Source organism: Esox lucius, chromosome 3 (genome assembly GCF_011004845.1).
Source record: "Esox lucius isolate fEsoLuc1 chromosome 3, fEsoLuc1.pri, whole genome shotgun sequence".
Taxonomy (NCBI): Eukaryota; Metazoa; Chordata; class Actinopteri; order Esociformes; family Esocidae; genus Esox; species Esox lucius.
The window spans coordinates 27,123,234-27,138,886 of record NC_047571.1 but is presented as its reverse complement, the minus strand read 5'-3'; the positions used below and the strand labels follow the sequence as shown (position 1 = coordinate 27,138,886).

Here is a 15,653-nt window from a genome sequence, read left to right as displayed (position 1 = left end):
ATGGAACAAATAAGATGGTAAAAAAAAAAACATTAAGCAAGGTTAACGGGTGTGACGGGTTCAGTTGGAGAGAAGGGTCAGAGGGGAAGCACGGCTGGTCTTCAGGTATTTATTCCAATTTCCAGCAACTTCTAAGGCAGTCTGCGCTGTTCTGACGCTTGGGCACTAGCGTTGCCAACACACTGTTGGGCAGGGATCACAGACCCACAGTGAGTGAACACGGCAGCGGGAATGCGTAGACTGCCCTCGGTTGTTAATTGTTTCCCATGGCCAAGTAACCTGTTTTGTCATTCCCCTCCATAGTGGAGTTGAACGGTAACCTTCTTCCCTGCTGTGACGCCCAGGTGGGTCCACGTGCTGTGTGCCCTGGCGGTCCTGGAGGCGCGCTTCGTGAACATCGCTGACCGACGGCCGGTGGACCTCAGCTACATCCCTCTGGCCCGGTTCCAGCTGGTGAGTCACCGTAGCTCCTTTCTGCTAGTTTCCGTGGCTTGTGGCGCGCAGCGCGCCGTTTGAGTTCAGTATTTTGAACTATGCTAATAATGCTCATTCCAGGGTGGCATGGGGGTACATACTGGCCTGTTGAACATTACTCTACGGGCCTTCAGGAGCAACACCGGCTAAGCAGGAATATCCCCCAAATATGAATCTGGGTCGAACTATCCTTCTAATGTGTCTCTGAATACTTCTCTCTTGAGGCTGAGACTGTTGCTCCAACAATGGGTATTCTGCACTTTATTTAGCGTATGCGGGTACCATGTTGGTTGTTATGGCTGATATTAATATCCTCTAAAGTGAGGAACTGATTCTTGGCCTAAATGAGTCATATTTCCCTGCCGACAGACAACTTGCCACTCCACAGCCTTAAATAGCCAGGAAGGGGCTGCTGTCGTTTCCTGTGCCCTTGATCCCCTTCCTCTGACCATGTGCCCCCTCCCCCCCCCCTTCGCAGAAGTGTTTCTACTGCAAGCGACGGGTGAAGAGGGATGTTGGCTGCTGTGTGCAGTGTTCCCATGGCCGCTGCACCACCGCCTTCCACCCTACCTGCGCCCAGGCGGCCGGCCAGCTCATGCAGCCCGACGACTGGCCCTTCATCGTCCACGTCACCTGCTACAGGCACAAGTCTCCCCACCTGCCGGAGGTAGCTTTCCACGGGAGGGCTTGGGTCTTATTGACACACTGTGGGTTCAGGGAAACATGGCGCTGTGTTTGTAGGGCAGAGGTTGCCACATGTTTTGGACCCGTTACCCCGTTTTTGTACCCACCACACACACACACACACACACACACACACACACACACACACACACACGTGTTTGACATCCACCGTGTGAACAAAATTAAAACTATTTAAAAAATATATATATATATTTCAGAAAATTATATAATTGGAGCTGTCCATCAAATAGATTTTGCCTGATTTGTAATAACATTTCAGTCAAAGACATATGGTTTGGAATATGTCAAGGAAGATCAGGCGATAATTGAATGATCTAGAGTGTAGAAAAGATTGTTAATTTTGGTGTTCTCTATTCCCCAGACAAATGTAATATCTGGTCGTTCTGCATGAAAACAAAATTGTTTCTGAGAGTCGTTTTTATAATGGGGTCCTAATATTGTATAACTTAAACCAGTGATTCCCAACCAGGGGTACGAGGACCCCTGTGAGTACTTGGTCTATCAACAGGGGGTACTTGAGAACACTCATGACAACATAGGTTTACTAGTAAAATTATCATTAGGGGGTATTTCAGGGGTTTTCAGAGCACAACAAAATGTTGTTGTTGGTACAGTAAAAAGGTTGGGAAACACTTGACTCAAACTGGTTTCCATAAAGAAACCCAAAACCGCTCTGTTTAACGCAAAAGCAATTCAGGTCAAAAACGAGGTATGTTAAAATTATAGTTGAGCATCATATTTTAAAATGCAAGCATTTACTGCAGAATTGTTTGCCGAGTGATTGTTTTCTGCTGGTTTGGTTCGTTTTCAGATTGTGTAGCGCTAGATTTGTCTTACTCCTTCCTCGTCACTTTCAACTACACCCCCGAGCGCTACGGCGCTCACACTCCAAAAAAAAAAAATGTGATATTGATTTTGGTCACCCCATGGACTCGTCGGCCGGGGAAGGACACTGTGACTCTTGGTCCTGGTTGACTGGAAGTGGATGTTGACTCTAGACGACAGACTCGCGCAGTGAGGTAAAGGATTACTGAGAGCTTTGGGGCAGCCAATCGGAAACACACCACAGCTGGTGCGTCCATTCTGTTGCAAAACCCGTCCTGGGTTTCGCAAACAGAACTAGTTTGTCTTATGAACGTTTGGCGGAACGACTGGCCCGCCGGTCAAGAGGGTCAGTTATCCTGCCGTTCTCCGTTCTGGATTTCTAGGGTTTGTTTAAGGTCATGTAGCTGAAGCCACCGGTTTAATAATCCATGCCCGCTCTCCTCAGCGCGGTAACACAACACTGTATTCAACAAGTTTCTCTTAACCCCTCAATGGCAATTACAAAAGCCAGGATAGTTAACAAACATTAAATATACATTTTCTACTTACAACCCAGTATGCAGAAGATGTTGGCTATACTGTGTGTGGTGTATTAAATGCAGCGTGGGTAAACTATTCCAGACTTTTTTTTATATTTAGTACCTGTTTAATTGTCAACTGTGTGGAGCAGAGCAGAGATCTTCCCTTTTGCTGGATGTCTTTAGCTGCTTATTGAACAGAGATCTTCCCTTTTGCTGGATGTCTTTAGCTGCTTATTGAACAGAGATCTTCCCTTTTGCTGGATGTCTTTAGCTGCTTATTGAACAGAGATCTTCCCTTTTGCTGGATGTCTTTAGCTGCTTATTGAACAGAGATCTTCCATTTTGCTGGATGTCTTTAGCTGCTTATTGAACAGAGATCTTCCATTTTGCTGGATGTCTTTAGCTGCTTATTGAACAGAGATCTTCCCTTTTGCTGGATGTCTTTAGCTGCTTATTGAACAGAGATCTTCCCTTTTGCTGGATGTCTTTAGCTGCTTATTGAACAGAGATCTTCCATTTTGCTGGATGTCTTTAGCTGCTTATTGAACAGAGATCTTCCCTTTTGCTGGATGTCTTTAGCTGCTTATTGAACAGAGATCTTCCCTTTTGCTGGATGTCTTTAGCTGCTTATTGAACAGAGATCTTCCATTTTGCTGGATGTCTTTAGCTGCTTATTGAACAGAGATCTTCCCTTTTGCTGGATGTCTTTAGCTGCTTATTGAACAGAGATCTTCCCTTTTGCTGGATGTCTTTAGCTGCTTATTGAACAGAGATCTTCCATTTTGCTGGATGTCTTTAGCTGCTTATTGAACAGAGATCTTCCATTTTGCTGGATGTGTCTAGGTTTTAGCTGCTTATAGAGTCACTGTTCACACTTAAGATAATTATCCCTAATGTGCAGTAGGCTTTCTCGGGATAAGACATTTGTGAATGGATTTATTATTCTTTTTTAATGCAGTGCTAATTTTCTCTGAATGATTTTGCTTAACCGATGTGTTATCTGAGTTTGAAGTAGCTGGGTAGAATATAAAAGAAGCTATTAAAATTTGCCTGACCTCGAGTGACTTACCACTACTGAAATGGCATTTATTTGTCCACCTTCACATTTATTTACTCTTATTGTTGTTTCAATGTTATACATTCTTCACTTAATGTGTGCTAAGTTCAGTGGTGCGACAATATTTGATTAGATTGAACTTTGTCATTGAACCGTACAAGCACAGTGCAATGAAACCTCTGTCTCTCACCACCACCCTGTCCAATGTGGAATAAAAATGCCTGAGGGGAAAAACAAACATTTGCAACGTTTCTATGTGGATTGATGTTGGATTTGTTGTCCTCCTTTCACTCCCTAGCGCAATGCGGCGGCCATGAGAGAGCTGGAGGTGGGCCAGAAGGTTATCTGCAAGCACAAAAATGGCCGCTACTACCAGTGTGAGGTGCTGGAGCTGACCACCGCCACATTCTACGAGGTTGTCTTCGACGACGGCTCCTACAGCGACAACCTCTTCCCTGAGGACATCGAGGTGAGGAGATCGTCAGCTGCGCTGTTGGTAGCATGTGGTAAATGCCATCTTGGCAAGTCTTGTCTTGCTGTGAATCGTGTGTTTCGATGATTGTTCAACACTAGAGTATGCACTTGTACTGTAGTTTCTTTAATGTTTTTACATTATTTATGTCTATGTGTTTGTCTTGGCCTCTTCCGTTTTAATGCCTTTGGCCTTGTCGCTGTTGAAACTCAGAATTGGATTCTAAATTGACATACCTGGTTAAAAATTAACGAAATGTCAGTGCAGAAAGTCAGTGACTCAGTTAGCAGGTGGGACTGGAGTGGCCGGATACTGGATTTCAAATCCCAGGAATAACACAAAACCAGGCAAGCCTAATTCAGCCGGCCCGCAACAGAAGGTTGTTGCCATATCGAGATTTGAACCCGGGTCACCCAAGTGAAAGGCTGTGTCGTTAACCACTACACCACAGAGCTGTACTTTTGCCATGTATAGCCTCTAGTCTCAATCCTGAACAAATCCCATTTTGCCACTGGCCGTTTTAATAGTTAATTGGCCATTTGTGAATTAAATTGATACAGTTAAACTGACTAATGTTTCTTACTAAGTTTACCTCCGCCACAAATAGCGGCTATGTATGGCGTTTGCCACTGGCCGTTTTAACAGCAGTAATAAGCTTTACTGATATCTACTAACTTACTGGAATAGTCATAACAATTGAGCAATTGCTAGTGAAAAGACGAGAGAATCGTGGAATCTACCAGAAATTATTAATAAATGTCGTTGCTCTCAACAGATTAGAACGTAGGTCTTCCATATGATTGAAGCTGTCGTTAACCTCTACGCCACGGCATTACAAGAACTTACAGCTGTAACTAGACTCCATTGAGGATTGTGTTAAATAGGCTTTCTAGTATCTACTAACTTTCTAGTAATAATCATAAGAATTGAGCAATTGCTAGCGAGACTGAAGATGAACTTTTCCATGCCAGAAACAGTCGCAATATAACCGTATACAGTTTCAATGAAGGCTGACTATAACGTAACTACTGTAGCCTATGTTGTAGACAGCAAATGTTTGTCTATCCTGACCCACAATGCATGCACGGATGCGTACTTCGAAAATCCACCAGAAACGGTCGCAATATAACCGTAATCTTTTATTTCAGGCTTACTATAATGTAGATACTAACGGTTTTAGCCAGCAAAGTTTGTCTATACGGAATTATTCATAATGTGTACTACGCATTGCCTGCGAGGAGATACAAACTTGGGACCTGTACTTTGCAGGTACGCTTCTCTAACCACTACGCTATTTAACAAGGGGTACTCGCTCGCTCTGTCGCTCGCTCTGTCGCTCGCTCGCCCACTCTGTCGCTCGCTCGCCCACTCTGTCGCTCGCTCGCCCACTCTGTCGCTCGCTCGCCCACTCTGTCGCTTGCTCGCTCACTCACTCACTCTGTCGCTCGCTCGCTCTGTCGCTCACTCACTCGCTCTGTCGCTCGCTCTGTCGCTCGCTCACTCGCTCTGTCGCTCACTCTGTCGCTCACTCTGTCGCTCGCTCTGTCGCTCGCTCGCTCTGTCGCTCGCTCTGTCGCTCACTCGCTCACTCGCTCGCTCACTCTGTCGCTCACTCGCTCACTCGCTCGCTCACTCACTCACTCACTCGCTCACTCGCTCGCTCACTCACTCACTCACTCGCTCACTCACTCACTCTGTCGCTCGCTCGCTCACTCACTCACTCGCTCGCTCACTCACTCACTCACTCACTCTGTCGCTCACTCACTCACTCACTCACTCACTCACTCTGTCGCTCGCTCGCTCACTCACTCACTCACTCTGTCGCTCGCTCGCTCACTCACTCACTCACTCTGTCGCTCGCTCGCTCACTCACTCTGTCGCTCGCTCGCTCACTCACTCTGTCGCTCGCTCGCTCACTCTGTCGCTCGCTCGCTCACTCTGTCGCTCTGTCACTCACTCACTCTCTCTGTCGCTCGCTCTGTCGCTCTGTCACTCACTCACTCTCTCTGTCGCTCGCTCGCTCACTCACTCTGTCACTCTGTCACTCTGTCACTCTGTCATTCACTCACTCTGTCGCTCACTCTGTCGCTCACTCTGTCACTCTGTCACTCTGTCGCTCGCTCTGTCGCTCGCTCTGTCGCTCGCTCTGTCGCTCGCTCTGTCGCTCGCTCTGTCGCTCGCTCTGTCACTCACTCACTCTGTCACTCACTCACTCTGTCACTCACTCACTCTGTCACTCACTCACTCTGTCACTCACTCACTCTGTCACTCACTCACTCTGTCACTCACTCACTCTGTCACTCACTCACTCTGTCACTCTGTCACTCACTCTGTCACTCTGTCACTCACTCTGTCACTCTGTCACTCACTCTGTCACTCTGTCACTCTCTCACTCACTCACTCTGTCACTCACTCTGTCACTCTGTCACTCTCTCACTCACTCACTCTGTCACTCTCTCACTCACTCACTCTGTCACTCTCTCACTCACTCACTCTGTCACTCACTCACTCTGTCACTCACTCACTCTGTCACTCTGTCACTCACTCTGTCACTCACTCTCTCACTCTGTCACTCACTCTGTCACTCACTCTGTCACTCACTCTCTCACTCTGTCACTCACTCTCTCACTCTGTCACTCTCTCACTCTGTCGCTCTGTCACTCGCTCGCTCTGTCACTCGCTCGCTCTGTCACTCGCTCGCTCTGTCACTCGCTCGCTCTGTCGCTCGCTCGCTCTGTCGCTCGCTCGCTCTGTCGCTCGCTCTGTCGCTCGCTCTGTCGCTCGCTCGCTCTGTCGCTCGCTCGCTCTGTCGCTCGCTCGCTCTGTCGCTCGCTCGCTCTGTCGCTCGCTCTGTCGCTCGCTCTGTCTCTCACTCTCTCACTCACTCTTTCACTCTTTCACTCACTCTCTCACTCTGTCACTCTCTCACTCTGTCACTCTGTCACTCTCTCACTCTCTCACTCTGTCACTCTGTCACTCTCTCACTCTGTCACACTCTCACTCTGTCACTCTGTCACTCACTCTCTCTCTCACTCTGTCACTCTCTCACTCTGTCACTCTCTCACTCTGTCACTCTCTCACTCTGTCACTCTCTCACTCTGTCACTCACTCACTCTGTCACTCTCTCACTCTGTCACTCTCTCACTCTGTCGCTCTCTCGCTCTGTCGCTCTGTCGCTCTGTCACTCTGTCGCTCTGTCACTCGCTCGCTCTGTCGCTCTGTCACTCGCTCGCTCTGTCGCTCGCTCGCTCTGTCACTCGCTCGCTCTGTCGCTCGCTCACTCTCTCACTCTGTCACTCTCTCACTCTCTCACTCACTCTCTCACTCTCTCACTCTCTCACTCACTCTGTCACTCTGTCACTCTGTCACTCTGTCACTCTCTCACTCTGTCACTCTGTCACTCTCTCACTCTGTCACTCTGTCACTCTGTCACTCTCTCACTCTGTCACTCTCTCACTCTCTCACTCTCTCACTCTCTCACTCACTCACTCACTCTGTCACTTTGTCACTCTCTCACTCACTCTGTCACTTTGTCACTCTCTCACTCACTCTGTCACTTTGTCACTCACTCTGTCACTTTGTCACTCACTCTGTCACTTTGTCACTCACTCTGTCACTTTGTCACTCACTCTGTCACTTTGTCACTCGCTCGCTCTGTCACTTTGTCACTCGCTCGCTCTGTCGCTCTGTCACTCGCTCGCTCTGTCACTCGCTCGCTCTGTCACTCGCTCGCTCACTCGCTCACTCGCTCACTCTGTCGCTCGCTCTCTCACTCTCTCACTCTCTCACTCTCTCACTCTGTCACTCACTCTGTCACTTTGTCACTCTGTCACTCTGTCACTCTCTCACTCTCTCACTCTGTCACTCACTCTGTCACTTTGTCACTCGCTCGCTCTGTCGCTCGCTCGCTCTGTCACTCGCTCGCTCTGTCACTCGCTCGCTCTGTCGCTCTGTCGCTCTGTCGCTCTGTCGCTCGCTCTGTCACTCGCTCGCTCTGTCGCTCGCTCTGTCACTCGCTCGCTCTGTCGCTCGCTCGCTCGCTCACTCGCTCACTCACTCGCTCACTCGCTCTGTCGCTCGCTCACTCACTCGCTCACTCACTCGCTCACTCTGTCGCTCGCTCACTCACTCACTTAGAGACATTCGCTCTTCTTAGCTGGCGCCGCTTGTGCGGTCCAGCAAAAATTATGCAAATGTGAGTATGGGTAGGTTCATGTTAAAGAGTCTCCTAAATTGGCCTATTGTTTCTGGTTGCTGTAACAAAGGAATAATGAAGTTATGTTTTATTGAAAAGAAGAAAGGGGTGGGGGGGTGACTCTTACACGCAGTAGTTGCTGTGGTAACAGCATTTCCCATGAAACTGTTTAGATGTCGCACTCCAACGAGGGGCCATAACAAGGCAGGACCGTAGATCAAGCCGTGGGCTCCTGTGACAGGGCAAATAAAACGACAAACATCTGCATTATTGGTCACCGATGACGACCTGGCAACTAATCAGGCCAGTTGTTCCTGGCTTCACTGTATGTGTGGCGTTGTTCTCCGTCCCCTGCAATGAACTTGTCTTCGGTTTGGTTCCAGAACCGGGACTGTGTGGCGCTGGGCCCTCCGGCGGTCGGCGAGGAGGTCCAGGTACGCTGGACAGACAATCTGCTGTATGGAGCCAAATTCGTGGCATCGCACTCCATCCCCATGTACCAGGTAAGAGGGACAACATTGACCTCCATTCTCCACCGTGTGCCGGCCGCCCTCACGGCCACTCGGGGGATCGCCTCCACCTGATTGTCTACCGTTTCAAGCTTCAGACTGATTTCCGTACAAATCTTTTTCTTCTGTGTTAAACATGATTAACCAAAAATCTCTTGCTACTCTTTGTGCTAATTAACTTATTGTACATAGTTTCCATACCATTTGATGTGCTTTGCAGTGGAGTTCTGCACTGACTCCTTCATTCAGCTGCCACCTGCATGTGTTCCCCGACTGCCCAGACTAGAATCCAACCCCGGCGCCACCATTTGTTACCATGAGCTGTCAATTTTGCAACAATAGAAAGCAGAAATGGTTGTTATGCCGACGTGATCGTGGTTTTGTGCACCGATTCAGATGGAGTTTGAGGACGGGTCGTCCCTGTCTGCCAAGCGGGAAGACGTGTACAGTCTGGACGAGGAGCTGCCCAAGCGAGTCAAGTCTAGAATGGTGAGGAGGATGGGTCTCTTTCGGTGTGTTCGTCATCCAAACGAATTCATTGGGTCATGTGGAATAGGACTGCAACGCCGGTTCATACAGGGGATTTTGTTAGTTCCGTGTTTTAAAATCTGTGTTCTTTTAACACTTTTGATACTACATTAATGGCTCTAACTCACTCACGGGCCTGTCTCTCACCCTCAGTCCAAGGCGTCAGACATGCGTTTCGACGGGATCTTCACAGAGAAGGAGGTGAAGCAGGGCGCCAAGCGACAGCGCGTCATCAACTCCCGCTACAGAGAAGACTACATCGAGCCTCTCATATACAGGGCTATCATGGAGTAACTCCGGTCCTCTGCTTCATTACGAACTAAGCACACACCCAGGGAGGAGGGAGCCTCAGGGCTTCAACGGGCGCTGGGTGCTATTAGGAACAAACTCTCTCTGGAGGTGGAAGGCTTCCATGCCCTTGGGGCATTTTTAAAAACCACGGCTGGGACTTTCTGGTGGGATTTCAGTTCTTTATGAAACCCCCCCCATAGTTTCTGTGAATTGTCTTATTGCTTGTTGCTATACATTTATACGATGGGAACCAGTAATTAAATATTTGGTGGAATTGGAACTGCCCAAGACACCGGGACAGATTTGACCTCTTTTGTTGAAACCCTGCTCGATTACCAGATTTTGCATTGTCCTGCCATCTTCTGACCGTTAGTTCATCCTTTGATTTGTTACACGTAAGTCTGCTTTCTCACCTCGAGCTTTACCCATCTAAATGCATTAACAATACCCTTTTTCCCCAATTCAAACATGATGGATGACTCATGAAAGATAGCATCTGACAACGCATTGCATTGCATTCAATATGTTTTTTTAATAACATGCTATTAGCTGATAATTTAAAACCGATCAGAGGTGCTTTATATGCTTTGCAATATTATGAACTTCATATTATCTCAGCTAGGAATGTACAGCTCTGATCGTGTCTGCTGTGACGAAAGAAAGATGAAGTTAGCAGCCCTAGCATTAAGTTCAAATGGCAGTGTTCTGTTATGTTCAGTTTTTAGCTTTGCAACTTTAAAGCTTTGGATTTATTGAATTTAATTTATGTCAGTTTTGAAGAGTTTGAGAACGCACCTCTTTGTTGCCACAACTCGCTGCGTTTAATCCCAGAGATGTATTTATATTTGTTATGTGGATAGACTTTTGGATGCGACTTGGTTCCCCTTTCTTGAAGAAGTTGTTTCAATTATTAATTTTTTCCAAACCCTCTGTTGTATTTTTAGTGTGTGTATTTAGTGGATCAGGGTCCTTGTTCTGCAGAAAAGCACTTATTACTCCGTTAAGTGACATGTCTTATCATTCTCTGTTCGGACGGCTGGTAAGTCCCTAAGTTACGGGAAAAAGTTAGCCATGGGCCACCTTAAATTGGCAAGCGTTAAACATTGCACATAGACATACTACATTCTACATCCAGAATTATTCTTGTTTTAAATTCACCACGATGCAAGTTTGCGCAGTTGCTCTAGGGTTCAAACACAGGTTTGTAGTTGATCACTATCAGTAAGGTGACCGCAGCAAAATGTTTCTCCGAAGGACACCCTCAGCACCTCCTTTACCCTTGCCTCGCCTCACAATCTGTTGCCATGGTTTGATTTTTTTTGTGTGCGCCCTAGGCATTATCCCTGTGCATTATGGTTGTAAACATCAAATATCAACTGTTGCAGTAAAGACTTGACCGAGGGGAAAAAATGTGTTTCCTGTGTCTTGTTTCCTGTAAAATTCCCCTAAACTGTTACACATCCGGTCAGACGTTTGAGGGAGATCCTATAGATCAGGGCTGCCCAGACTACATCCTGGAGATATATCATACTGTTGGTTTTCTCTAAAGTTCCAGTTGACTTACCTACTTAAGCTTTTCATCCCGCTACTGTAATTCTTTGAATCGAGTTTGCTAAATTAGGGTTGGTGCGACATCGTACATGACTGTCGCCCTACGGGATCAGGGTTTAGCAGCCCTGTTAGAGAGAGAGAGAGGCAAAATCTTGAATCTAATTTACTGACTTGTATAGCAAAAAAGTGACACTTGTTTTTCATTTTTATCCTAACTTTCTAAGCATTGTACAGGTATAATAAACATCTGCAGCTGTGCAATGTTATGGGGTTTGTAGTTCCTGGTTAGCTAAAAAAAAAATTATGGCATCAGAATATCTTACAGCTAACTGCAGCAATAATGGATGAACATTGCACCATACTGGAATGGATGAACTTGGTGCGACGATGCTTTTGGGAAATCTGGCGCTGGTCTGGCCATCACATGCACCTGGAGGTTTGGGCAATGTTGGCCAATTTAATCGCTGGAATTCAACAGGAGGGCGCGCCCGGGTGGTAACATAACTAAAGCTTCATAACGTACCATTGTGGAATGATGTGATTGTGGCATATGGACAGCTACCTGGTCATGAAGTGGTGCTTTCCACCCTTTCATGAACATTGCACCATACAACTCTACTCTGCTGTACCACAATCTTCTCTGATCCCTGGTGTCTGCTGTTGGCTTCAGATCACACCCTCCACACTTAACACAGGTGGGCGTGAAGAGCATTTGTGGATTTTGGAAAGCTTCACTGGAATGTGGTGTGTAATGGCCCCTGGCTGTAGGTACTGCTAACTCGTTGTAGTGCGGTCCCAGGCTGTCGAAAAATCTGGGGGATGTGCAAACCTCGGCAAATTAAGTGTTTTCAGGAAGCTCGCTTATATTGTCAAAAAAATCTGGTTGCCTCTGCATCCGCTATGGAGCAGTTAGTATATTACTATCATTAACACTGTCATACATTACTTTGTTCACTGCTGAATTATAATTTGAAGACTGGCTATAGAAAGTTGTATTTGTATTTTTTATTTTAAGTAGCATTTTTCTAGGGTGGGGGCAGGCTACTAGTTTTCATGGGTTTTGATGAAAGTTACCTGGTGGACAGGGGCCTGCTTTGTGTATGGCTGCCCACCTGGCCTGAGGCCAAAGGAGTAGAAGAAGCTGCCAGCAGAGTTTCAAAGCCCAGCCAATTAGGTCACATTAGATAATTACAGGAGAGTGCGATATGCGTACAGGCAGCCAAGTTGTGGCGTTGGTCATTAGCACTCTTCATTTCACTCCTGGTAACCGGCAGAGAGATGTTATTCCAATGCCACTGTCTGTCAGTCTCTGAGGAACCTTTCAGGACAGAATTTGTCCAGAAAGTTAATTTACAAATTTTAACATGACTTCAACCTCTTGCCTATTTACTAAGACTTAAGGATTCCCCAACAAAACCTCTCCTCCTAAAAGATATTGTTGTTTTTGAAATTTTACTTTGGTGTCCGATTTATTTTTCTGTCATCTTCAAGTTCATTAATGCTGTCAAGAAAGACTATTCGTGCTAAACATGTAATATAAGTTGGGCAGTGTCTGTATTTATAAGAAATCAACTGAGTCATGTACACACTCCTACATCAATGGAATTGCTCTGTAACCGGTCCATTGTTTTCCGCAGGCAGGGTGATGCCTAACTCCACGTGATAATTCATTGTATATTGCATACATCAGATTGAAAAAACAATGTGCCGTCAAATTGACATAGTGAGTCCCGCATCAACCGATTTCCCCGGTGGTGTGCGTTCTACTCGTGGTGGTTCTGCACTGTTGAGCCGTGCATGCAGCTCACATCCTGAATGTACCACACTAGGCCTTTGTGCTCCGCCGCTCCCCCCGGCCTGATTCAGCACCGCTCAGCCGCCGAAACAGACCTGGAATGACGCAGCTGTGGTATCTCCAGTTACCATCCGCTCCCGGATTCTCCTCCCTTTTTCTCCTCCTGTCCCCGAAATCTGCTGTCGCATAAAACATACGCTGAAAGCCCAGGGAAGTGGGCTTTCACAAGATATTACAGGCATTGGGTGAATGTTTCTTTTCCTGCCCCTACATACCTACACGTAACCTTAGATCGCAAGATGCAGGCCTTTTAATTGATATGAGGAATGCACTACTAACTTTTCTCAGTCTCCTCCAGTTTTAAATTTTAGGAGGAGATGAGGTCCTGGTCCACACCTGCGGATTACCTGGTTTTGGGGGCCCGTTGCTGTCCCTGTACTTGTCCACCTGGTCATATTTCTGAACTAGTCTAAAATCAAATAGACTCTGGATTTAGCCCAGAGAAATTTATTTATTATTCCAATTGGACTCTTAATATCTCACCCGGCACAGCCAGAAGAGGACTGGTCCACCCCTCTGAGTCTGGGTCCTCTCTAGGTTTCTTCCTAAAATTCGACCTTAGGGAGTTATTCCTAGCCACTGAAATTCAACACTATTGTTGTTTGCTCCTTGGGGTTTAGGGCCGGGTGTCTCTGTAAGGCACTTTGTGACAACTGCTGTTGTAAAAAGGGCTTTATAAATAAATGTGATTGATTGATTGACCCCCAGAGAGGTCTATCGGGGTTGTCCGTGCATGGGTGCGAGAGACCTGCTGTACTGCCTGTGTTTGGGATGGCAGGGATGGAGAATGACTAAGCTAGCTCGTTCTTTGGCTGGGTTCAACCCGGCTCTGCTGTCCTCCAGGGGCCTGGGGGGGGGACTGGGAGCCACCTGCAGCCACACGACTGGCTAATTAGCGTCGCTGCTGGGCTGTGTGGCTCCCGCTTCCCAATCGCCCCCGGAGGAACATGTCTACATCTGCTGATAGACCGGCAGAAATGCCAAGCCTCGGAGTGAATAGCTCTGTTTTGTCTTTCCCATGTGCTTCTGACAGACTGAGAAACCCCTCTAAAAATACTTACGTTTGGTTATGACTTACATAATTATTAATGACTGTCTGTGATGTGTTCATTAATTCAAAACAAAGTTTTTAAGTAAATTGTTTTGACGTTAATTATATTTCATTAATTACATTTAATTTCATAGCAAAACACCCCTAACTTGTTGTAACATTTTTTGAAAAACTCTTTGCCATGGACATTTTTAACGCAATGGTATGGACTTCATTTTAGTCATTTAGCAGATACCCTAATTTAGAGGTCTGCTATATCTGACATTGATCACGTATACCTTTACGCAATGTTGACTGCTGAATCACGGGTTGACAGTACACTACAGCCACGCATTTTATTTACTCAGTTACAAAGTCCCTTTTAAAGAAAACAATCCTCTCAAATATTTAATCTCTGAGTAATTGTGGTTTGAAGAATGCCTCATAGCCAGCTATTTATAATGATGCAGTCATATCCTGGGTCTTAGACAAACTGCTTATTGAAACCTAGGGAGAGAACTACTGCTCCACATGGATGTAATTGGGCAACACTAATGCAGAGTTTTTAATGGTTAGACCTCAACAATTACCAAATGACATGTTGGTTCCCTTACCCTTCAAGCTTTTATCCACTGTGTTCATTCTATGTAGTCATACACATTGATTAAAGTGCAGCGTTTGACGTGTGTGGATCATGATTTCCTTCCCGACAGGAGGCATAATTGGGGAGGTCAATGGAAATCTGGCTGAAGGCAGCACTTACGTATGTATGGTCAGAACACAACTTCCTGTAGCTGAGGGAGGATTTGACAGCTCTTTTACGCTGTCTGGTCTTATAAGCAAACATCCAAAATGTGTGAGGTTTTTCTGACCAAAACCGCATATTTGACAAAATCAGCTTTCTTCGGGTCTTGTGATTTTGCATATGATTTTAGCCAGAGAGACTTCAAGCAATTAGTGTTGTATGCCTTGTGAAAGGCACATAACAGCCCACAACCAAGACAATAGTGGATTGGCTTCATGACAGGTCTGTGAATTTCCTTGAGCAGACCAGTCAGAGTCTTGACTTGAACACTATCAAACATCTCTATAAAGATTTGAAAATGACTGCTGCAACATTCCCCTGCCAATCTGACCGAGCTTTAAAGGTTCTGAGAAAAATGGGAGGAACTCCCCAAATACAGGTGTGCCAATCATATAGCTTGGTACCCAAGAAGACTGAAGGCTGTAATTGCTGCCAAAGGTGCTTCAACTAAGTAATGTATAAAAGGGTCTGAGTACCTATGTAAAAATGATATTTCGGGGGGTTATATGAACTTGCAATCTTTCTAAAAACATGTTCTTGCGATATGGTATATTTTGTGTAGATTGATGAGGAAAATGTATCCATTTCATCCTTGTTCTAACATTTAAAATGTGGAAAAAGTGAAGTCTGTTTACTTAGAAAAAATACAGCTGCAGTACAGTTTTTTTGTACTTTGTTTTTATTTATTTTTAAGAGATTCTCCTGATGACCACATGAATGTAAGGTTAACACAACCAGTGTAGCTTTTAGCTTATGTGAGTAATCAAATTTTCCTCTCAATTCAGGTTGGTGGGCCATGGATTCTTTGGCTGAAATTCAATTAAACATACATTAT

At 46.0% G+C, this 15,653-nt stretch overlaps 1 protein-coding gene across 2 annotated transcripts in view; it reads left to right on the top strand.

The window, feature by feature from the left end:
• Window positions 1–11,394, top strand: part of kdm4ab (lysine (K)-specific demethylase 4A, genome duplicate b) — a 30,173-nt gene extending 18,779 nt beyond the window's left edge. For both annotated transcript variants that reach the window (XM_034290655.1, XM_034290645.1), the window contains 6 exons: window positions 345–453; window positions 953–1,141; window positions 3,881–4,051; window positions 8,633–8,752; window positions 9,155–9,247; window positions 9,440–11,394. In XM_034290655.1, the coding sequence (XP_034146546.1) occupies window positions 345–453; window positions 953–1,141; window positions 3,881–4,051; window positions 8,633–8,752; window positions 9,155–9,247; window positions 9,440–9,580 (823 nt within the window). In that variant the 3' untranslated portion in view covers window positions 9,581–11,394. The remainder of the gene's footprint in view (window positions 1–344; window positions 454–952; window positions 1,142–3,880; window positions 4,052–8,632; window positions 8,753–9,154; window positions 9,248–9,439) is intronic.
• The last annotated feature ends 4,259 nt before the right edge of the window (window positions 11,395–15,653 follow it).